This window comes from Propithecus coquereli, unplaced genomic scaffold (assembly GCF_000956105.1).
Source record: "Propithecus coquereli isolate 6110/MARCELLA unplaced genomic scaffold, Pcoq_1.0 Scaffold714, whole genome shotgun sequence".
Taxonomy (NCBI): Eukaryota; Metazoa; Chordata; class Mammalia; order Primates; family Indriidae; genus Propithecus; species Propithecus coquereli.
The window spans coordinates 310,120-333,883 of NW_012153219.1; the positions used below are offsets into that span (position 1 = coordinate 310,120).

Here is a 23,764-nt window from a genome sequence, read left to right on the forward strand (position 1 = left end):
TGTGTTGCCCGGGCTAGAGTGCCATGGCGTCAGCCTAGCTCGCAGCAACCTCAAACTCCTGGGCTCAAGCAATCCTCCTGCCTCAGCCTTCCGAGTAGCTGGGACTACAGGCATGAGCCACCATGCCCAGCTAATTTTTTCTATGTATTTTTAGTTGTCCAATTAATTTCTTTCTATTTTTAGTTGAGACAGGGTCTTGCTCTTGGTCAGGCTGGTCTCAAACTCCTCACCAAGTGATCCTCCCGCCTCAGCCTCCCGTACTGCTAGAATTACAGGCGTGAGCCACCACACCCAGCCTGAAATGCCAAATTGAACCTAACTAAATTCTCATAGAAACATGAATTTGTTTTTGGACTTTCCATTTTGTTTCATGGATACGTCCATTCCATTTCCAGTACCTCACCGTTGTAGATACTGTGGTTCTATAATATATCCTCTCATTGCTCCTTTTCTTGGCTATTCTTTGGCATCTTGTCTTGCATGTGATTTTAGAATCAGTTGATAAAGTTCTATGAAAATCCTGCTGAGATTTTAATTTGGATTATTTCGAATTTATAGATTAATGAGGAGAATTAGCATCTTTACAATATCAAGTCTTCCCATCTAGGAACTGGTACCTCTTCCCATTTATTCACAACTTTATAATCTTCAGTAAAATTTTATAATTTTTCCCACATGGGTATTATATATTTCTTAATAGGTTTATTACTAGTTATTATATAGCCTTTGTTATATTGTGAATAGGCTCCTTTTAAAATTACATTTTAAAATTCATTTTTGCCAGAATATATGAATGCTACTTATTTATATATGCGGATCTTGTATCTGGTCACACTGCTGAACTCCCTTATGGTTCTAATAGATTGTCATTGATTCTTTTAGGTCTTTCAATTAAATGGCAATATAGTTTGCAAATAATGACAGTTACTTCTATTTTTAACTCTTCTATATTTAGTTCACCACCTCTGCTGCCCATTAGGAATGTAGGAATGGCTGCTGAATTTTATCAAATGCTTTTTGGCACTTGCTGAAATGATCACAACAATATTTCTCCTTTATTCTGTTAATAGAGAGGGTGACACAACAGATTTCCTAATGTTAACCAGGTAATAATTCCAAACATTTTTTAAAAATTTTTTTTGGAGACGTGGTCTTGCATATTGCCCAGTTTGGCCTTGAACTTCTGGGCTTGAGCAATCCTCCCGCCTCAGCCTCCCAAGTAGCTGGGACTAAAGGTGGGAGCCACTGTGCCCAGCCCAAACACTTATTTACCCATTCTGTCTTGTATTTCTCCCAGACTTCTCTCCCTGGTTTTTTATTTCTCTTTTGAGCCAGCTTACTGAGGATAGGGATGGAATTTTTGGAATTCAGGAGTCACAGATATTCTGGAAAAGTTCAACCTAACTTTAAGTATATATTAACAGGGATAAGGAAAGGGGCTTTTCCTGGGGGATATGAATAGATGAATGTTTTCCCAGTAAAGACTAAGTCCCACTGATGGGTCACAATTACCAAGGTCATTAAGCAAAGAAAAGTGAGGTTTCTACCTAATACTCCAGAAAACAGCTCAGGTTTTCCTTGGGGAATGAGGCAGAATAGAGCTAAATTGAAACTCCTATCCCCTCACCCCTAAACTTCTTCTCTTCTTCACCATGCAAAACAAGAAAAATATGTAAACCAATGATAATCCTTTTACATGTGTATAATTCTATTCCCATCCCAGCAATCGGATTGCCATAATAAACATGTTAGCTACGTGCTCACTATGTCAGAAACCTTTCAAAGCACCTTACGTATATCACCTCCTTTTATCCCCATTGCAATCCCACAAGATAGATACTATTATTATACTCATTTTTCAATGGGAAATTGAGACAGAGAGGGTTAAGCAATTTGCCCAAGGTCCCAAAGCTAGTGAGTGATGGAGCTCCATTCCAACCAAGGCAGTCTAACTGCAGAGCCTGCTATACTGCTTTATGATATTATATATTATGCTATGATGATCACATTGTTGTAATAGTCCCTTATGTTTGTGTAATAATTATAATCACTTTTACAGAATTAGCATTATGTATTCTGCAAACACTTTCAGATATATGGACTGTACCTAATTTTCAACAGAGAGAGTTCCTATCTCCCACCCTTGCATTCCCACTCCCGGGAAACCCCACTTTTGTAGCTGGGGAAGTGAAGGCAGAGGGTGCCTGGGTGTGCATGGGCCACCTTCCTGGCAGTCCCAGCTCCCCATGGGGAGGGCACCAGCTGAGGAGCCACAGAACAGCCTAACAATCTAAGCAGGAAATTAAAAAGGGCACTGGTGAAGGAGTGCGCGTAACCTTTACAGTTCTCTCCTCCCCGCCTCCTGAGGGCAGTGAGGCTGAGTCTGCTTGCCTAATGAGATGTTTTCCTTCTTTCTGAGCCAGCACTGGTGGCACAGGTGCAGGATTCGGGTGACACTTGGCATGGCCGCTGCTAGGATGCCTGGGTCCTGGCCCCTGTTCTGCATCTGACTGAAAGGAAGGTCTTTTCGCCAGCCACACCATGTGGATGTCGCGTCAGCTTCCCCCTTTGAGAGCCAGAGAAAAACAGCTACATTTCTGCTCCCGCCCCAGAGGGATGGGGAGATTAATGAGAGAACGTTTGTCAAGTTTGCTTTGATCCTTGGTTGGAAAGAGCATTTCAGCCCAAAGTACAAGGGAGATGATTCTTTAATAAGATCTTCGGGATTTTCAGCCAGCCACAGTCACGTCCTGTTTCTAACCTAGGGCAGCTCATTAAAACCCAGAGGCTAGTGCTCTGCTGAGTTGGGCCTGAGAAGCCAAGATTCAGTTGTTTTGGGGATGGCCTTCTTTGCCCACCCTCGTAGGAACAGGCCCAACAAACCCGAGCTCTTCAGAAGCCCCTGGAGAAGAATTTCAGAGACTTGAGGGGATTCCCCCTGCAGACACTGGCAGCTGGGAAAGGTGGGGGAAAAAGCCCAGCCCTCCGATGTCCTACTTTTATAGGGGTAGCCGTTATAGAGGTCGCTGTAGTCTCCTTCATCCCTCCCTCACAACCCTCAAACACTTGTTTTTTGTCCTTAAGCTCCAAGAGAGCAGGACCCTCTTCTGACATAGTCTGTGCACCCTAGGTGCCTGGGCACCCGGCCCAGCAAGCAGCAGACGCTGAATTTGTCCTGTGAATGCATAAAGGCCAGGAAAGAGCAGAGTCTAAATCCAAAAGTCTAAAAATAATTATTATTATAGCTAACATTTACTGAGTGCTTACTATGTATCACACATTATGTTAAGTGCTTTACAAACGGTGTTAAACTTTCACAAGAATTGTTACATCCCTACTCTACAAGGGAAACAGGAGGCACATGATCTTGTCTCCCAGATGGTAAGTAGCAAGGCCAGAACTTGACCTTGTGTCACCAGAGGCACTACTCCATCCTTAGGCTATTCCACCCAGCACTTGGGCTTTACCACCTTCCCCTCCCCTTGGTACCCATAAAAGAACAGCATTCCAGGACCACTGATTCTTCCTACGTGTGGTTGTGCAGAAGAAGGAGTTTTGTTCTTTTGCTTTCTAAATAGACAATCTTAAGGGTGTAATTGATAGTTTTATTTCTTTCTAATCTCATCATTTTAATTTATTTTTCTTGTCTCAGAGTTCTGGCTAGGACCTCCAGTATAATACTGAATAAAAGCAGTAATAGTTGAGTATTCTGTCTCTTTTCTGATTTTATAACGAACACTCCTATTATTTTACGCTTTGTTGGTTTAAGAAAATTTATTCCCATTTCTAGTTTACCAATATATATATATTTCTAAAAATCATGAATGGCCATTGAATTTTATTGAATTCTATTTCTGTGCCTAATGGGATATTGTTTTCTCTTTAAATCTGTAAATGTGTAAATTGTATTAAGAGATTTTGTAATGTTAAACTATTCTTGAATTCCAGGGATAAACTCAACTTGGTTATGTTTGTTTGTTTTTATACATTGCTGGTTTCTAGTTGCTAATATTTTAAGATTTTTACAACTACATTTATAAAAGAGACTGATTTATAATTTTGTCTCATTTTTGGTATCATAAAGTAGACCAAAACTATTTTCTCTTTTTTCTTAGGGACTGTTTTATAAGAGTAGAATCGTCTTTTCCAATTGCCTGTAAGTTTCTGGTGGAATACGGTGGGGGGTTTTAATGTATGTGAAGGTAGATTTTAAACCAATTCAATTTCCTTAATGGAAAATTGAATTCATCAACCGAATACTCTTAAGTCGATTCAAACCTTCCATAACTTCCTGAGTGGGTTTTGGTAAGTTGTTTTTTCCTAGAAAAATTGCCAAAAGCATTGTCAAAAGGATGTTCCATTGAAGTTTCTCTCTCTTTTAATCTCTGTAACTGAAGTTATGTTCCTATTTTCATTCTTAAAATCATTTTTTGTATTTCCTTTTTTTAGGAGATAGAGTCTCGCTGTCTAAATTAATTCTATTATATAGGATTATTAGTAATTACAAATTATATAGTAATTTGATATTTTGAACTATGTGGATCCATAGGACAGTCAAGGGCCCAGGAAGTTGAAAGCAGTTCTGCTTCTCACTCTTAGAGTCCACCAAGCCTCTGGCCCACTGACTCTGAGAGACGGGTGTGAGCTTAACCAAATGCTGGCTACACAAGTTACAGCCTTCACTCAGAAAAAGGAAAAAGCAAAATATTTCATCATCCATGGAAAATAAACACTGATCTCCACAGCTCTTTTTTCTTTTCCTTTTTTTCAGAGACAGGGTCTCTCTCTGTTGCTTAGGCTGGGTTGCAGTGGCACAATCATAGCTTACTGCAGCCTCAAACTCCTGGGCTCAAGCTATCCTGCCTCAGCCTCTCAAGTAGCTGGGACCACGGGTGTGTGTCCACTGATTTCTCTATTTTTTGTAGAGATGGGGTTTCACTATGTTGCTCAGGCTAGTCTCAAACTCCTGGCCTCAAGTGATCTTGCCACCTCAGCCTCCCAAAGTGCTAGAATTATAGGCGTGAGCCACCGTACCAGGCCCCTTTCTTTATTTCTTTATCAATATTGCCAGAGCATTGGCTTTTTTATTAGTCTTTTCAAAGATACAGCTTTTGGCTAAGTTAATCCTCTCTATTACATAGTAAAATGCTATTTCATTAATTTTTTTTAAAATATCCATTCAGCATTCCATATTTCATTAATTTCTGCTTTTAACTTCTTCTTCTGTTCATATTTTACATATGTGTTGTGTTGTTCTGTTCTATCTTATTAAAGTTTGATATTTGCTTCATTTTCAGCTTTTTAACCAAATGTTATCATGTAAGCATTTAAGATTATAAATTACCCTCTAAGTATTGCTTTAACTGCATTCTACAAGTTTTACAAATAAGATTTTTATCATTGCTCCATGCTAATTATCTTTTTTTTTTTTTGAGACAGAGTCTCACTCTGTTTCCCGGGCTAGAGTGCTGTGGTGTCAGCCTAGCTCACAGCAACCTCAGACTCCTGGGATCAAGTGATCCTTCTGCCTCAGCCTCCTGAGTAGCTGGGACTACAGGCATGAGCCACCATGCCTGGCTAATTTTTTTTTTTTATATATATTTTTAGTTGTCCGATTAATTTCTTTCTATTTTTAGTAGAGATGGGGTCTTGCGCTTGCTCAGGCTGGTCTCGAACTCCTGAGCTCAAACAATTCTCCCGCCTCGGCCTCCCAGAGTGCTAAGATTACAGGTGTGAGCCACCGCGCCCGGCCCTAATTATCTTTTAATTACAATTATGATTTCCTATTTGACTAAGTATATTTTTAAAAATTTTCCAAATGTGGATTTGCTTTAATTTTCTTTTTCATTGGTATTTATAACTCAATTGCTTGTGGAAAGAGAATACGGTTTCTATAATACTCTGATGATTGTTTAGATTTGCTTTGTGGCCAGGTAGAACAAAAATATAAATGCCTATAAAAATATGCTATTAATACTTATACAGTTTTTTAAAAAAGTATAATTCGAGCTGGGTTGGATAATATAAAGACCAACATTTAAAATAATTCTCTGGGGATGGGGGAATTCAATAATGAAACAGGCAGAGAAGGACTGGATACCTTTATAGTTGTTGAAGCACAGGAAGCCGTGATGGCAGAAGAAACAGAACAGGGAGGAGATTGGAGAAAGCAATGTACATTGAGGAGAAGCTCATTCAGGAAAATGTTGTAGATCTTCTCCTCTGAGCTAGGCTTAACTTCTCTGTGCCTCAGTTTCCCAACCTGTAAATTGTAAATAATATTAGCATCTATCCCACAGGGTTGTGAAGATTAAATGAGTCCATATAAACTTGATAAATGCTCAGTAATTATTAGCCATCACTATTAGAATTATATGATATGGCATTTTCCCATGATGCCAGAAGACCCAGTGTCTTCGATTAAATTCCCTAAGCACAGACTTGGTTTTATCTTTTCCATGTCTCTTCAGTACCCTAAAGTTTCAAAGCTAAGAGGAGAAGCATTTTAGATACAGTAGCAGAGGCCTGGTTTTCTATCATAAAGAAGTTCTTTCATTCAATTAAATATTTACTGAGTGCCCCAGTAACTGAGTTACAACCACAGGCACGTACAACTCTGCAATCAGTTCTGTAAAGATGCGTGGAGAGAGGCTTAGCTACTCCACAGTCACGTGCAGGGGGTCTCAGGTCTCCAGTTCTAGTGTTCAGGAGGACCCAGTTCTTCCTCACACGCGAGAAGGACCTTTCGCAGAGCAGACGTACAGAAGGCCAGGCCTCAGTGCAGATGTGCAGGCCCAGTCTAGGCCCTGCACGCATGAGCAGAGGGTCCAGATCTCCCGTACAGATGTGCAAGGAAGCGCCCAGCTGCTCGCCCAGTTCAGAGAGGATCACCCAGAACCTGCTTGGTCTCCGCGCTGCACCTTCAAGTCTAGCACAAAAAAGGCCTGGCTCAGGCTTCCGCCCTGAGCAACAAACAGGGTCAGCGCCTCCGAGACCTGAGCGCAGGAGTCCGCGGGGCTGGCTCCGCCGTAGGCCAGGGCTTACCCTTCGTCGGTTCCCCGCCGCTGGTGTCGCCGCTCGTTCGCAGGTCCCTTCACCACAGACAGGAGCCCCCGACCACAGGAGCGCGCGCCCCACAACCTGCTCCGCCGGCGCCAACCTCCATCCGGCGCCACGCGTTCAAATTAGCCGGGCCGCTGGTCCGCGCTTCCCATTGGCCACCGCCTGGATCGCTGATTGGCTGTTTCCTGAGTAACAAAGTAAGCCGAGGTGGCGGGCGCCGCTCACAAGTGCGCCTGCGCACTTCCCATTCCCAGGTGCCGGCGGGTCTGAGGCAGCGCCTCCGAGGCTGACAGACCAGAGTGGCCGGCCGAAACCAGTACAGGGCTGGGATACGGGAGTCCACGACCCGTCTTTGTGGCCCCTGGAGCTGGGCTCATCGTTAATTACAGCAACCAGACATCCAACAGATTTTTAAGCTGCTTTTTCTTGGACTAAGTCGGCATCCGTTTATATGAGGGAAGAGCCACTGTCTATCGTCTCTTCCAGATTCGGGACCATCCCCAGAATGAACTTCAAGAACCTCCTTGATGTGGCAAAGCCGACGGACGTAAAGAATGGCAATTCCGGGCGCGGTGGCTCACGCCTGTAATCCTAGCACTGTGGGAGGCTGAGGCGGGAGGATCACTTGAGTCGAGGCGTGTGAGGTTGCAGTAAGCTACGAGGACGCCACTGCACTCTAGCCCGGCGACAGAGAGAGAAGCAATTCCATCCACGTGGCTTACACAGTGTCAGGAGCATCATGACTGAATGTCCTATATGAGGGTTGGCCCCGTGTGGCACCAATGGGCTTCCCTGCCTCCATCCTGAACAGCTGCCTGCTGCTTGGATTCTGTGGGCCAACCTCATGTTGATCTCCAACACCGGAGGTTGTGGGTGTCCAAGAATTGCCAGTCCTGGCCCAATCACTAACTAGTGCTGAGACTATGGAAGGCACTTTAGCTGAGTGTCAGTTTCCTCATCTATAAAACAGGGCAAATATCCTGCCCTTCCTACTTACCTAGGACAGCATGGATATGAAAGCCTCCAAAGCTCCAGCATAGGTAAGGGGATAGCTTTCTATGAATTCGATTTAGGACCAAGCAGGTGAAGGCTGCACAAGAAGCCAGTTGGTCACCACTTTCAGTAAACTTGATCTGTCCCCACATTGGGACTGTGGGCAGATCTGGGGCATGTAGGACAAAGAAAGGCAAAATTCCCTCATTGGACCAGCCATCATGCTAATAGAGTCACTATTTAATAACTGGTTGACTTGACCCAAACTCTTTATCCACCTCCCTGGACTTCAGTTGCCTTCTATACAATAGAATGGCACTGCCAGTTTGGTGAGGTTAAAACAAGAAAACTATGCAAAGGCGCTGTCATTGTAAAATTGCAAGAAAACCAGGGTACTCTTGCCATCTCCACTAACCATGAGAAATAAAACTGTTAAAGGATGGCTTACAGAATAAGGGTCCCCTCCCCCTTATAGGGATGTGTATTTGAACAGAGGTTTGAGCTCCCCAGGAGCCCTCAGGGGAGCAGGTGTCTCTTGTGTGCTACAAGCCAGGTCTTGCCTTGGTCCTGCTCTGGATCAGACAATTAGCTGGAGGTGAGGTGAGTCAGAATGAAGCAAGGGGCAGAGGCAGTCCCTGCTGTGAGCAGTGGAAAGGGGGCACTAACTTGCTGGATAATCTGTGGCAAGTCACTTAGCCTCTCAGAGCCTCAGTTTCTGAAGTTATAAAATAGGGAACAAAATAATACTTAGCTTGTTACAAAGACTAGAAATAATGTAGGTGAAGCACCTTGCAGACATTCAATGAAATGGTAATGGGTATTCTCATACTCACTCATTCAACAACTGTTTATTGATATGAGACAGGTGGGCTCAGAGGATAGGGTAGTGAGTGATAAACACCCTCATCCTACCCTCATGGAGCTTGCAGTCTATGGAAGAAATTAGACAATTAAGTATGAACAATTACGTGAGATACAGGCTATAATGAGAACATGCAGGGGGTTGGGGGCCAGGGGAGTGGGATGCTGGCTGAGGTATGAAGGAGGATTGGGAGCTAGCCTGGTCAAAGAGGCTGTTCCTTGGATTTCAGAAGACAAGGGAAGAGAATCTCACAGATAAGAGAGTCAACCTTGCTGAATGATGCTGAGAGACCTTAGTAGGGCCTGACCAGGCCTGCCTTAGTGGACACAAATGGAAAACTTGGGGAGGTTACATCACAGATGCTGAGAAGGGAAGATTGGTTTGGAACTGGCCCAACAAGAATTTCAAGGCCTAGAACCCTGATCTGAGGGATGGGTGCAGAACTTTTCCCTTGTGTGGAGACAAGGTGATTCTGGGCTGATGTGGTTGGGCAGCAGGCTCTGTGCTCTAGTGAGACATGTGAACATCTCACTATCTATGATTTCCGAGACCCTAGGTGCTCAAAGGAAGCAGAGGGGAGGCATATCCTCCCATCTGCACCCTTATCACTGTACATTCTTTGCACTGAGGTGTGGCATTAGCTACTTCAGATATAGACCAATTTAAAAAGGTCCTTGAATCAAGTCCAAGACATCATTCTTGTCGTCTTAAACCCAGGCCAAACTTCAAGGTCTGGCCTAGCACAGAAGTCAAACATGATGAGGACTGAAAAGTGCCCACTGGTTTATCAATAAGTAGCTATGACCTTGACAGGAGTGGCAACGCTAGATGAGAGTGGGACTTGAGGAAGTAGTGACAACTCTTTAAGGCATTTGCCTGCTAAAGGGAGCAGAGAAATGAGGTAGTAGCTGGAGTGGGTAAGTGGTTAAAGGAGGATTTTTAGGGATAGGAGAGATTTAAATGATGATGGGAAGGAGCTGATATAGAGTGAGCAGCTGAAGATTAATAGAGAGGTGTGATTATAGTGGGAGGTAGAGTGATCAACCATCCCAATGTGACTGGCTGGGACTGAGGGGTTTCACAAATGTTCAGTTTAGTACTGGGGCAGCCCTGAGCAAACGAGGATAGGTAGGTCTCACTGGTGGGAGAGCACAGGATGCGGAGTATCTTCCATGCAGGCAAGAAAGGAGGAGGAAAAGAGGGGCACAGAAGGGGCAGGGAAGTTTGTGAATTTTATGGTGGAAAGTTGACAGAATCTCCCTCTTGTGACTTCTGGCTTCTCTGTGAGGTAGATGAGCTTACCCATTGGACGGTTAGCTTTACGCTCTATCTCCTGCCCTTGCTCTGGGCCTGACACATAACAGCGACTCAGTAAATACTGGCTGAAAGGATCGGTCAATGAGTAAGCCGGGGGTAGGTATTGCAGGCATTGCAGGCTGGGTACTCTGGAGCAGACTGGGACAGAGATCAGCGTACAGGAACTTTACTGGGGAGTGCTCTTGGAATTAACACCTGTGGAAGAGAAGGGAAGGAAGCAGGATTGGGCTGAAGGAGAAGTTCAGCTGGGAGCTCTGAAGCTGGGAAGACACTTCAGAATTGTCCTGAGTAGGGGCTGAGCCAGAAGAATTGCTTGAGTCCAGTTAAACAGTTAAACCCCCATGCTGATCAGTCACGGGAAGCAGGCTGCCCTGCAAAGGGGCAGGACATAGAGCAAGGCAGCTCACATCAGCAGAGGAAATCCCCAAAAGGGGGCTGGTAGGTGAGAGCCATCTGCTGGCAGCATTCCCTGCAGCTGGGGGAATGGATCCTTCAGTCCTGAAGGAGACCTGGGCAGTGCATCACAGTGTCCGTCACAGCAGGGAAAGGTGACAGTTTAAGGAGAGTGAGAGCTGTTTGAAATAGCTGCTATATGGTAGGATGGTTATTATGTGGCAGGCACAGTGTTACGTACTGAGTGAGACATTGTCCTACTTGGAAGATGCTCTCAGTCCAGCCTTGGAGACAGGCATATACCTGCTGGGGGAGTCCAGGAAGGCTTCAGGGGAGAGCAGGCAATAGGCCTGGACTTTAATAATGAGCAGGTGTTCATATGGCTCTGGTCGGGCAGGGAGAGGTCTGTAACTCTCCCAGCCTAGGCAGTTTTCCTAGTCCAGGCTGGTGCTCCTCACTCTGGGAGCAAAGGGGCCTGTGCCTTGAGGGCCTGAGAAGGAGCCATTCACCATCTGGGAAGAGGCAGGAGCCCCCAACCTCTGCACAAGCTGCCCGGGCAACAGGCATCGTGACAAGGGGTGCGGGGTGACTTAGGGGAGGAAAGACTGCTCTGACTGGGAGAGTGTGAAATTCAACCCTTCCCCTCCTTGAGGGACAGAAATAAGGAATGGCCATTCAAAAGATCTGTGCCCAGAAAAGGTTAGCCATGTGACCTTGGGCAAGTTAATTCACCTCTCTGTGCCTGTTTTCTCATCTAAAAAATGGGCATGAGGCCGGGCACAGTGGCTCATGGCTGTAATCCCAGCACTTTGGGAAGCCAAGATTGGTGCATCACTTGAGGCCAGGAGTTTGAGACCAGCCTGGGCAACATAGCAAGATCCCATCTCTACAAAAAATTTAAAAAATTAGCCAGGCATGGTGGTGTTTGCCAATAGTTCTAGCTCCTTGGGAGGCTGAGCCAGGAGAACTGCTTGAGTCCAGGAGTTGGAGGTTGCAATGAGTTGTGATTCCGCCACTGCACTCCAGTCTTGGCAACAGAATGAGACCCTGTCTCTAAAAAAAAAAGAAAAAGAAAAAATGGGGATGATGATAGTAACTACTTTGCAGGATCGTCGTGAGACTTGAATGAATAAATGCAAAATTCTTAGAACAATGCGTGATATATAAGCTACTGTTATAACATTGCTGTTGATACAGAGATGAGATAGTATATGCTGTTCCTCCAGTTTCAGTATTTCCCAAGTCCTTGGACAAGAGGAGAGAAATCCACCAGCTGCCTGGGTTCTACCCCTCACTGCCATCCCCCAAAGGGCAGCTTCAGCAACAACTCCAGGGATGGAGGCTTAGATTTTGGAGGAGTATATGCTGTTGTAAAACATTTCCAAACATACAAGGAAAGGATGTAAGCCCCACTTAGTACAGCTCCCTCGGAGGTAAACCCTGCTAACGGTTTGTGAAGCCTTCCCTGCCCTCTAATACCGCTGAGTCCTGGATATATCTGTATGATCCCTGCAGGTATCTTGAATCCCTGGGTGCATTTGCATTTTGCTTTATAACTTACAAAACAGGTTGTCATCTGTTGCCTCACAACAGCCCTTCCAGTAGATAATTTTATTATTCAGCCCCATTTTGTAGACAGGGAGACTGAGACTCAGAGAGGTGATGGGTCTTTTCCTGAAACACTGAGTATGGTCAGGACTTCAACCCAGTTCTTCTGTGTCCACTTCCTGTATGTCTCCTGGGTCCTGCTGTTTCTGGTTCTAGCTCTGCCCTCAACCAACCTGAGCAAGCTTGGGCTCCTCTCTGGTACTTAGTTTTCCAGCTGCGTAATGGCGGTTGCCCATTCTGTGGCTTTGATTCTCAATTTTGGCAGATGGGGCAAAGCGAGAAGGATGTGGAAAGTGTGGGGTCGGCAGCCCTCTGGTCCCTTTCTCCTCCAGCCCCCAGATGCCACCTCTCAGTAACCCCTCCACCCCCTTCCAGTTCCAAACATGTGTAGACTTTTCACTTCCACTTTATTATCACCTCATTTGTGGGATTTTAAGGTTACCTGAAAAGGAGCGAGGAACTCACACCTCCAATTCCACTTTTCAAATATACCTTCATCACTTGTGAAAATAACCTTATTAACAGAGTCTAACCTGCTACAGCTTTATCTGGGGGGGGCACCCAGATAAATAAATGCAGAAAGAACCAGGACATGGGAAACAACACAGCTAGCTGGGGTAGTGCAGCCTCTGGACCCCTGGAATTTTCTCATAGCCCTTGGGGGTCCTGTTGGCAGTTTCAGCAGAACTTAGGCAAAGCCCAGAATAGCTTTGAGCAAGTGGCCGCCTTCTCTGTGCTTTTACTCCTCCTCTGGTGCTCAGAGCTCCTCCAGGAAACAGCTCCTGTGCCTCCCCAACTCCCCTGTCTCCTGGATGCTTGTCCAGGATTGATTCTCTGGGCAGCTCTCCCTCTAAGCAGTAAATGAAATATTGGTTACCAGGAGTGAGGCAGGAGGCAATTAACCCTTGGACCTCACCACGGCAGATGTGTTTGTAGCAAGCTGAAGTGAAGAGCCAAACACACCTGCCTGGCCAACCTGCAAAGTCATCCAATTAGGGCAGCCCCCAGTGGTGGGCCCTGCTGCCCTCTCTGGTCCCCATAAACCCCGAAGCCAGCACAACACCAGCCCCTAGGGCTGGCAGCTGCCTGGGCACAAGATGGCCTGGCATTTCCCATGTGGGTGAGCTCCAGGGGCACATCTGTCCTCACACCCCTCTTGGCAGGGACATTATTCACTAATTAATCACACATCTTTCTAAAGGGGAGGCAGCCTGGGGAGGCTTGTTGCTTTCTTCCTCCAAAGCAGACCTGCCATTCTGCCTGTCCAGCCTCCTTTCCACCACCCACCCAGCCCTGCCCATGGAACGTTCCTGTGCCAGAAAAGCTCCTCACTGAGGAGGAGGGGAGACACATGCCCTGCTTTCAGGGAGCCCCCAGTCTAAAGGGGAGACACAGCCTCTGCTCTCAGGCCCGAGTTGGATAAGCAGACAGAGTCTCTCCTTCAGGGAACCCCCAGTCCAAGGATGGAGACTGTCCCCTGCTCTCAGCAAGGCCTGGTTTAATAGAAAAAGCGCCATATCTACCCTCAGCACCATTAATGGCAGCCACAGTCTCTGCATTGAGAAACCCCCAAATCTCTGGTCTTGGCAGTGATACCCCACCCTCAAAGAGCTGACAATTTGAGGAGAAAGTACAGTCTTTGAGGCCCCACTAGTCTGATGGAGGAGACACAGGTCTTGCCTTCAGGAAGCTTCCCAATCTGATGGTAAAAACAATTCTTGCCTTAGGGTGTCCCAAGTCTGACAGGAAAAACAGATTTTGCCCTTGGGGAGCCCCTCTTTGATGGGGGAGATACTTTCCCAGTAGGTTCTCCTGCAGCTGGGATGTTGCCTGAGTGACAAGCAGCTGGCAGCTGGTGCTGCAGGACACTCCTTGTGCCCTGCAAAGGTAGAAAAAATCCTTGGCTTCAGTCCAGTCCCAGCTGTGCCCAAACTTACTGCATGACCATGGGCAAGTCACGAATTTTCTTCAGACTATGATTTCCTCATCTGCAAAATGGAAATTTCAGTCCCATTTCTCAAAATGACAGGAGGAGTGTCAAGTCACCAGAAAGAAAGCGAGCCAGCTGGCCTGCCAGGCACTCACTATAGAAATGACAAACATGCTTTTTCATTGTAACAGAGGTCTTGGACCAGTCCCTGTGGCCTCTGGGGAGCGGTGGGGAGCCCGTCAGGTGTGGTGCCTGGGTAATTCCAGGCCAGTGTGGCCATTAAAGAATCACAGGGCGCTGTGGGTAGCACCGGTGGGGCAGGAGGAGTGCCTTCTAATCTAATCACTCTTCTCAACGGAGGCTCTCAATCCAGCCAGACCTGCCAGGGGTTTTATTGGGTTTGTGGGGACCCGCAGATTTCAATCTCCAGACCCCACAGGGAAGTAACAAGCATTAAGCTAATTTTATTAAATGGCCACAGCTGGCAGTGGGGGAGGTGGGGAAGAGAAGAGAAGATAAAGAAAGTCATTCAAGTCTGCCAGCCATGACAAGGGTCCATACATGGGGCCTGGCCAGGAGGGAGGCCACCCCTCCTTCCTGTCTCTCCAGCTGAGCCAGACTGGGTGGGAGGCCAGATGGGGACTTTTCCTCAATGTAGAGCCTTGGGATTCTCCAAGAGGCTCACCCCATGGCTGTTGCTCAGGGCAGATGCTTATAAATACATCAATCTCTGCAGGGCCAGGGTGGGAAAGGAAGGGCTGGACTCAGGCTGCCCTAATGCCATCCTCAGTTCTGCTTTGGAGATCTCAATTCTTTACGAAATATGGGGTACTAGGTAACAGCATGGTCTTTGGTTCAAATACTGACATTTGCCTGTCCCTAGCTCTGTGATCTTGGCAAGTTACTTAACCTCTCTGAGCCTCAGTTTCTTTACCTAAAACGGATAAAATAACATCTGTGTTAAACTGCATGAGAGCTCTCCTGCATATCCACTCCCCAACCCCCACACATATCCATGAGATAATATTTATAAAGTTCTTACATAGTATGACATGTAGTGGGTGCTCTCTAAATTATGGGTATAATTATTTAGGAATGCTCTATGTGACTGTCACAGCCCCCAATTACAGGAGGTGAGGGAGGCAGTGGCAGGGCAAAGAGATTTAGTACGTCTTGGACTGAAGTGCAATCATAGAACTTAGCAACTGTCACACCTCCCTGGAAGAATAAAATCTGCCCATTCAACCTGCCAGGGCCGTTTGGAAAACTTGAGTGAGATAAATACCTGAAAGCATTTTGCAAACTTTAAAGTTATGCATAAATAATAAAAGCTATGTTTATTGAGCACGGACATTATACCTCTTTAATCCTCAATCAAGTGAGGTAGGTCTCTTTACCTACATTGTATTGCTGAGAAAATTGAGGCCCAGAGGTGAAGTGTTTGGACCAAGGTCAGCCAGCTTTTATTAATAGTGCAAAGCTTATTCTTTTCTATGGCTGTCAGTAACCCAGAATTGAGTCTGAGAGGAGTGACTTGCCCAGGATCATACACAGTGAGTGGCCAGGGTTGAGAACCTAGGTCTCCCAGTTAAGGATCATCTCTGGCTTTGGAATGCTGAAGCCACTTTCAGCAATGCAAAAATGGAACTCGTCCACCATGTGAAATGATGATGTAACTGGGCTGCTTCCCCTTCCAGCTTCCCAGGCCCACTTGGGCTGTGGTGGACGTTGGACCCATTAGCCAATCTCCCTGGAGCAACTCTGACTCTAGCACCTGGTTTTTCCCAGAAGCTTCCACTATACTCCTTCCCATTCTGGAGAAGAGCAGGGTCCACGGTCTCCTCCTGCATCCCTCCCCAGGGCACATACTGAAACCCACGCAGGATGGAAATGTTTTTATTATAGCTTTGGTCAAACGGGGCACAGCCGGGCTGGGGCTCTGGGGGTGCTGGGAAGCTATCCAGCTCCCAACTCACCCCTCCCCTAGGCGGTGCCACCCCGGAGGAGCCGAGGGCAGCTCATCTTAGAGCGCAGGAAGCAGCCCCACCGACCCTCCCCCAGGCTGGGGAGGGCTGGCAGGCGGGGGTGGGCAGTAAACAGTCCTATTGTACAAATATACAGCGCGGACGGGGGCGGCAAACACTGCCTCCCAGGTACGGGGACCGGGCGCGCAGGGCCCGGCTCTGCTGCGAGCCGGCTGGAGGGCCTAGCTGCGGCCCAGGCGGTGGTTTGGGCGGGCCGAGGGCGTCATGGCCGGGTCGGGCAGCGAGGAGGTGGGCGGGGGACGGGTCTTCACCTGCCCCGCCCCGAAAGGGAGCCCTAGGGGTGAGGAACAGGGGATGCAGACGCGGGGAACTCAATCGGAGTAGATGATGAAGCCGGAGAACGTGCTGTATTTGTTGCTGTTGCCGCCGTGCGCTTTGCCTCCGTCGAGCTTGATGAAGACCTCGTCGCCCGCGTCCAGGTGCAGGATCACGCTGTTGCTGGCGTAGTCGTAGTTCTGGTCTGCGTCCTGGGCGATGGCACTGGCCCGCACCTGCGGAGGCAGGTGTGGGGAGCGGAGACGGGAGAAGGTGAGAGGGTAGGGAGGTGAGGCAGCCAGGTGGGGAGGATCTGGAGGCCCTAAAGCCTGGCCTCCAGCCCCATCAGGGCACCCAGCTTGTTTCTCCCCCTGCTTCTCTCATCACCACCACCCACCCCCTCGCCCCCGCTTCCAATTATACATGACGCATTTTGGGAGGGGGTCACAGGGGAGCCTTGGATTTCTACAGGAGGTCTAATCTGGGCCTGAATTTGGAGTCAAGGTAGAGTCTTCCTCCTTAACTCCTCTAGGTGTTCCCATCTGGCCTTGGAGAACCTCAATGCCTCCAGGAAGTCCAAGCCTGGAAGTCCTTCCTTGCTGAGGGGAGTTCTCTGGAACCCCAGGGGATGGAAGGCCTTCCCTCCTCTCATCATTCCTTTCTCTCTGCTTTAATAATAATGATGCCTTACATACATTTCAGTCACATCCACCTGATCTCAGTCAGTGGATGGACACAAGGGCACACCTTGGCCCAACAGGTCAGGCGTCTGGACCAATGCCAGGGTGCTAGTAAGCAACTATCCCAGAACAAGGGCAGGTCTGTGGACGCCTTGTCTAAAGTTCATGCCAGGGTCTCCCACACTGCAGCAGTGAGATGGAAGGCTGGTACCTCTTTCCCCTCCCAAGACTTAGATTGGGGCTGGGTACCAGCCTCCAGGAAGCTGTAGCTATATACCTGTGACTATTACCCCACCCAAAGAGAACGTTTAGCTCCTCCTGTCTCACCCCAGGGTGGCAGAAAGGAACTGGGTAGGAAGAAGGGAATCCAGGCCTTCCCTCTGTGATGCTCAGTCTGATCTGACATCCTTGCTGGTCCTTGCCTTGATGGGAGTGGGGAGGGACAGGCAGGATGATGGGTCAAGGGGGCACCAGCATTGTGGTTTGAAGCCTGCTATAACCGCTGGGGACTCTGACCAATTGTAGCTATTGTGTTATGGTGGAAAAATGATCTCCAGACACTTCTCTCAGACTGACACAGGGCTGAGCATGAGGATATGAGCCTCTCCAGGACCCTGGGTGGAGAATGGGAGGGGAAGAGCCATTTCCAGGATTGTGGCCTGTGGTGTTGGGAGGCTGCACTGAGCTGGGTTCTCTCAGCCAGGCTTCTCAAAGGCCCCTCTATCCTGTCCCTTCCCTGAAGGCAGCTCACCGCTCCCCCTCCCCCCAAGGCTGATGTCTGGGCAGAACCAAGCCAAATTAGGGGAGGGGCCCATCCTCCCTCCTGGGCTGGAGGCAGAACTGCAGGTCAGCTGTGCTGAAGCTGCTGACTCAGCCGCAATGCTGCAATGAAGAGGACCCGACATATTTGCATGCGATCCTCCATCTAAAGCCCAAATTCCTCCAGCCCCTTCTCCCCACTCAACATCTCTTCCCCAACCCAAGAAGGAACTATTTGGGCACTTAACTGGGAAAACTCCTGGTCCAGCTAAAGTGGGGGGGATAAAATGAGAGAGATGCTGTCTGTCAAGGAGTTCAGTTTCTCTGTCTAGAAAAATGGATGAGAAGACCTTGCCTCACCACTGCCACCTTTGTAAAAGCCTTTTGATGGTGAAGAAAAAAAATTTAAATCTTGAGCTATTAGGGAACAGCTGAAAGCAAGCAGCCAACTCCTATATTGTTCCCTGGGCCCTAATCTTGCTAGTATTTATTATTACACATGCATTTCATTATCTTTGCTAATAAATTACTACTAATAACAATTATTTTTATTACCCAGATTAATTTAGCCTTAACTCATTAAAACACTGTGCTCCTTAATAGCCAAATCCATTAGAATACAGTCATCTGTCATCAGGAATCTCCCGGTGATGTGACAGGCATCAGAATTGTTATGCTTATGTTTATTATTTATTCATCACCATGATTGTTGCTGTAATTATCCTAATTATCCAAGGAGGCAGGGAGAATTTATGCCCTTCCATCCTTAGATGGCGGGGGATCCAGGAATGGAACCTAGAGGTCCCAATTCTCTGCCTGACTGGACACAACTGAGGCATCCAGATCCTCCTGGGGTCCAAGGGGAAGTCTGGGAATTGAGGTTGCCATGGAAGCAGGAAAGCAGGTCTGGGCCTTGTCACCAGGGGGCACTGTAGAACCACCTCTTCAAGGGCTGCCAGGAAGGGAAACTGAGGCAGTGGTCTGACCAGGAGAACTGGGTGAGGGGTTATCCAGGAATCATGTCCCTGCCCCCAGATCAATGCTGGGGTCTTGGATGTGCATGTGTGGCTCCCACAGGCCCTCAGCCTGGCCCACAGGGGACACTTGTGTTTTCCTACATTTATTGGGTCCCTACTGTGCCCAGGCCCTGTGCTCTGTGTTATGAAAGGTATTAGTGGCCAGAGAGGCTGGCTGGGGGCCACTTCCCACCTCCAGGTGAGAGGATGATTTCCAGTTAGGTCTGTATACTGCAGCCCTCAATTTATATACACCCCACCTCTCACCTCAACTAGACTCTGTTGTCTAAGCCCTCGCCCATTTGTAATACTTCCCCACAGCCTCCTACCCTGGACAAGCAGCACCCTGACCATAGGCCCTGGCAGGTCCCCACATGGCCCCCTGCTCAGTTTATCAATTTTGTATCCTCCCTGACCCATCTGAACTGTGGATGTTGGAGGCCGCTGCGGGCAGCTCACCTGACCCTGGGTACCACCCCTAACCTAGAGCCCTTTCCTCAGGCTCTTCATGTCCTAATAATGAGGGCTCAGTGCCTTCAGGTTGAGGGGTGTTGACTAAAAGCCATCCCTAAGGACAGGGGCCAGTGGACCTCAGACAAGGACAGAGGGGGCCTCAGCACCAGGCATGAAGGTGGTGTCCCCCCACTCCCATCTTGCCCAGGGAAGGGCCAAGGCCCAGATTTGGCTCTGCCTTCCCAAAGAAATTCTGGAAGCCTCTCTGTAGGCAGGAAGCCAAGAAGGAAAAGCCCAGAGCTGCCCCCAGTTCTGAAGGCATGAGAAACACAAGCTCCCCTCCTGTTCCTGTCCATTTCCCAGTCTTATCATTTTTTTCTCTGCTTACTTGAATGTCCTCATCCACCTCTGAGCCAGCCTTTCCCTTCACTTGACCTTTCATTTTCTCCCTAGCTGTGTCTCCTTACCTTTGGGACCCAGGTTCACCAGTCTCTGCACCCATCAGGTTGGTTGGAGCCAAGATAGGCCCCTCTGAATCACTCTCTCCCAGCCAATACATTTGGGGACAGACATCACCAGTTGGGCTCCCAGCCCACCTTTAACACAGCACTGTTGGGGTGTGTTATTGTATGGTTATTACTGTTCCCCCTGCAGAGGCCATGAGGTCCTAGAGGGCAAGAGGACCAAACCCCTGGTACCAAGCCCCAAACCTGGCTCCTAGTAGGGGCTCAAAACTAATATGTGGAATGATTAGTGAGATTAAATGAGTCTCTTGGGCAATCTGGATAGAGAAATCATGAAGGATGTAGGGGAGGGGGCTGTAGGCCCCATTATTTGTCTTGGGCTTTTTTGGGGGTATGGTCTGAGTAACAAAGTGCTGAGTCTTTGAAACCCCTAGTTAAAGCCACCTCCTTTTTTTCTATTACCCTGTGGTGCCACCTATAGTGAGCACCTTCATCGACTCTGCCAACACCCTTCCCCTCCTGAAGGGAAAAGAAGGGGCTTTTGAGACAGTTTCACCTCCTAGTGGCTAAAGCAAGTGCCCCTGCCCCAGGCACACAGCATCTTTCAGGCCTCCTCTTGCCTCATCTCTGGGGCCCTTCTGGGACCTCCTGAGGTAGTGCCCAGCAGGGACTAGGTAGGGTCTAGGGCCTACAGTTGGCCTGGTGACTGCTGCCCTATCCAGGCAAAGCCCCAACCCCCTGAAAACTCAGCTTTGTGCCAGCCCAAACTTCTTTGGTAAAGGAAGAAACTCTATTGACGAAGGTGACATTGCTTCATCTCTTATTGGTGATTAATAAGGGAATTCTGGGGCTGTCTGCAGAAGGAGCCCTTGCTGGATGCTGGGGCCTCCCAGTTGGTCAGGAACCAAGGACAAAGAGGAGAGACATCGGGAAGCCTAATAGACACAGAGGGAGAGAGATGCACAAGGAAGAGAGAAGAGGGGGGTTAGCCACAGGGGAGAGAGGCCAAAAATCCAGGGAGAGACAGACAGAAGTGGCAGACACAGGAGACAGAAAAGAGAGAAAGCGAAGAGGCAGAAACCAGAAAACAGGGTGGGGACCGGCCAGGCAGGGGAAAGAGAAGATGGGGCAGACTTACAAGCACCTGGTAGGTGGTCTGCTGACACCCGCTGCCTGCCCCTTCCCTTGTCCAAAAGCCTTGCAGACCTGCAGGCCAGCAGAGCCTGAGGGTAGTGCTGTGGTGGGAAGGGTTCCAACAAGGTCTTGGGTCTCAGTCTCAGGAGATTTTTTCCCAATTCCCAGCTTTAGTTCTGACCAGGGGTCCCCTTCTTTCAAGAGAATACTCAGCCTGGCCACACCGCCAGGCCCCCAGGCCTCAGTGAGCTGGAAGCACTGGGATAGGAGGTGGTATCAAGGGAGCTGAGTGACCCTGTTGTCACCCTGGGGCAGGGTTGGGTCTAGGTTGGTCCTGGAGAAACCATTCCAAGGTGAGCTAGGCACACTCGTGGTCTCAATACCTGACTCCCCGCACACTGGGCACCTTCCAGCTCCAGTGTTTGGAATGGGGACAGGGAACAGAGAGGATCCCCCTACACTCCAGGAGTCAGGAGGGGTTGGAGCGGGGAGACCAAGAAGAGGGGTAGTTTCTGTCTCTGCCCTGCCTCAGAGGAAAAACTTATCACCCCCAAGGCAGCCTTCTTGCGCAGTGTAGCCCTGACACAGTGGGAAGCCCCCGCCCCCAGTCCCAGATTTTGCAAAGAGTGTCAGATTGGCTCAATGGTCCCTTCCCGAGGGCGGGGGATGTATTGCGGCTAGGGCTCTGAGCGCTGGGCTCCCTTTGCCTTTGTGCCCCAAACATTTCCTGCAGCCCGCCTTCCAGCATGCACGCAGTCAAGCGCCTAGGCGCCCGCGGGCGCCGAGGATGCGTCTCCCTAGCCGGTGCCCTAGAGCCATCCTTGCCCTCCCCTTATTGCCGGTTGGTATCAGCCTGAATCCGCCTCCCAAAGGCCAAGCCCCCAAGGGCAAGTCCGCGCGCCCCGGAGTTCTGCGCTCTGACTAGTTGGCTCTATCAGCCGCATTTCCATGCCGCCGGTGCCCAGCAGCGTCTGTTTGGAGTCCGGGCCCAGGAAGAGAGGAGTCAGGGGCATTCGCTGGCTTCGACCAGCCCCGCATGTAATGCCTAAGCGGGGCCGCCGTGGGATCTCCACCTGCGTCCGTCTGGCGCGCCCGCCAACTCTGATCGGGTACCCATTTGCCCCAGGCTTTCTGGGTGCCCTGCCCCCAGGCCAGCCCTATGCCCCCTCCTGGCCCACCTGGCCGTTCTTGCAGAGGTCCGCCCACATACTGGTCCCGTCGCCGCCGCGCATGAGGACATGGTAGGTGAAAAAGTAGGTGCCGGGAATGTTGCACGTAAACTTGCCGCTGGCCGCGTCGTAGTTGTTGCCTAGGTTGGTGACCACGTCGTCAAACTTGAGCACCTCGTAACCCTCGTGGGGGTTCTTGAGGCCGGCGTAGAAGGCCACGCGTGGCACCGTGGTGTAGGTAGCCGTGCTGATGGCGCCGCTGCCCCCTGCGCCCGGTAGCCCCGGAGGGCCCGGCTTGCCTGGCTCACCCTTCTCCCCGGGCGGCCCCACAGGGCCCGGAGGACCCGGGTCCCCCGGAGGCCCGGGGGGGCCTGGCTTGCCGGTGCGGCCCGGCTTCCCCTGGGGGCCCTGCACCAGCGTGGAGGGCGGGGGCGCGCCGCTTTGCTCGCTCAAAGCATCGCCGCCGTCGGGCCGCGCGCCGGCGCCGGGGCCCCGCGCGGGGTAGGGGTCGCACACCATGCGGCAGGTGCCCAGCATCTCATAGTGGCCGTCCGGGCCGCCCGAGCTCACCAGCACGGGGATCAGCACCACCAGCACCAGCAGCATCACCACGCCCGCGGCGGCCGCTAGCAGCGTCTTCCGGCCCGCGCGGAACCTGGGGAGCGCCGGGCCTCCCGGCCGCGCCGTCGGGGCAATGGTGCCGGCGGGCGGGGGGCGCGGGCGAGACGCCCGCGCTCAAGGGCGGTCCAGCGGGGCTGCGGGCATAGGGCCGGGCCCCGGGCGCCGCGCTGCGCTGGCTGCGCTGCGGAGCCCAGCCGCCGGCTCCTGCCTCGCGCCTCCCTCCCGCTGCGCGGCCGGACTGAGCGCGGCGGCAGCTGCCTCCCACCTCCCGACTCCCGCCTCCCGCCTGGCTCCTCCGGCCCCGCGCTCGGGCCACCGCCCCCTCGGCAGGGCCCCGCCCCGTCCGCTCCGCGCGGCTCGGGGAGCGCTAGGGGTGGGGCTGCGGGCGGGGCCGGCGCCTAATTGGGCCGCCGGCGCCTCGAGGGGGCGGGGCCGTCAGGGGGCGGGGCCGCTGAGACCTGGGCGGGAGCCGGGAGAGGAAGGGGGCACCGGGAAAGCAGGAAACTGAGACTCGGAAATGGGGAGGGGGCTAGAGTCAGAGAAACAGGAGAGGCTCTCAGAGGGAAGGGGAGAGTAGGGACCAAAGAGCGAACGCAAGAGAGGGTCACAGGGAGAGCTGGAGAACGCCGAGAGGATCCGGAGAGAAGCCTCGAGGGCCGGTCACGAGGAATTTGAGAGGGACGGAGGGAGGCGCCAGGGGCCACGACCGGCAGGGGGCGGAAGCGAGGGGGTAGCGCCGGGTCTGCCGGGGACAAAGAGGGCATTGAGGGGAGGACCAAACGGGAAGCGGGAAGGTAGGTAGGATGAGAAGGGGGTTATGAGGGGGAAAAAGAGGAAAGGCCAAGGAAGGACAGAGAGGGGCCATTCCGCACTCAGGCCTCCCGTCTGGGAGATCCGGGGATCGAATACCTACCTGTCAGCGTGCCCGGCGGATCCCGAGTACTGAGGAGCCGCCTCCTCTTTTCTAGCTCTGACTGTTCCCGGGACCTGTCTTCTGCCAGGT

General features: G+C 50.2%; 1 protein-coding gene across 2 annotated transcripts; it reads right to left on the reverse strand.

Moving 5' to 3' along the window:
• Positions 1-14,362: 14,362 nt before the first annotated feature.
• On the reverse strand, positions 14,363-22,995 carry C1QL1 (complement component 1, q subcomponent-like 1). 2 transcript variants are annotated; one of them, XR_001138183.1, is made up of 3 exons: positions 22,150-22,995; positions 16,343-16,701; positions 14,363-14,380 (listed from the first exon to the last, which is right to left on the reverse strand). XR_001138183.1 is itself a non-coding variant. In XM_012661495.1 (2 exons), the coding sequence occupies exons 1-2, from the start codon at positions 22,744-22,746 to the stop codon at positions 16,522-16,524; spliced, it is 777 nt and encodes a 258-aa protein (XP_012516949.1). In that variant the 5' UTR covers positions 22,747-22,995; the 3' UTR covers positions 16,045-16,521. The 2 variants fall into 2 exon arrangements, 1 of the variants encoding a protein (XP_012516949.1); XM_012661495.1 differs by lacking the exon at positions 14,363-14,380 and having other exon boundaries at positions 16,045-16,701.
• Positions 22,996-23,764: the final 769 nt, after the last annotated feature.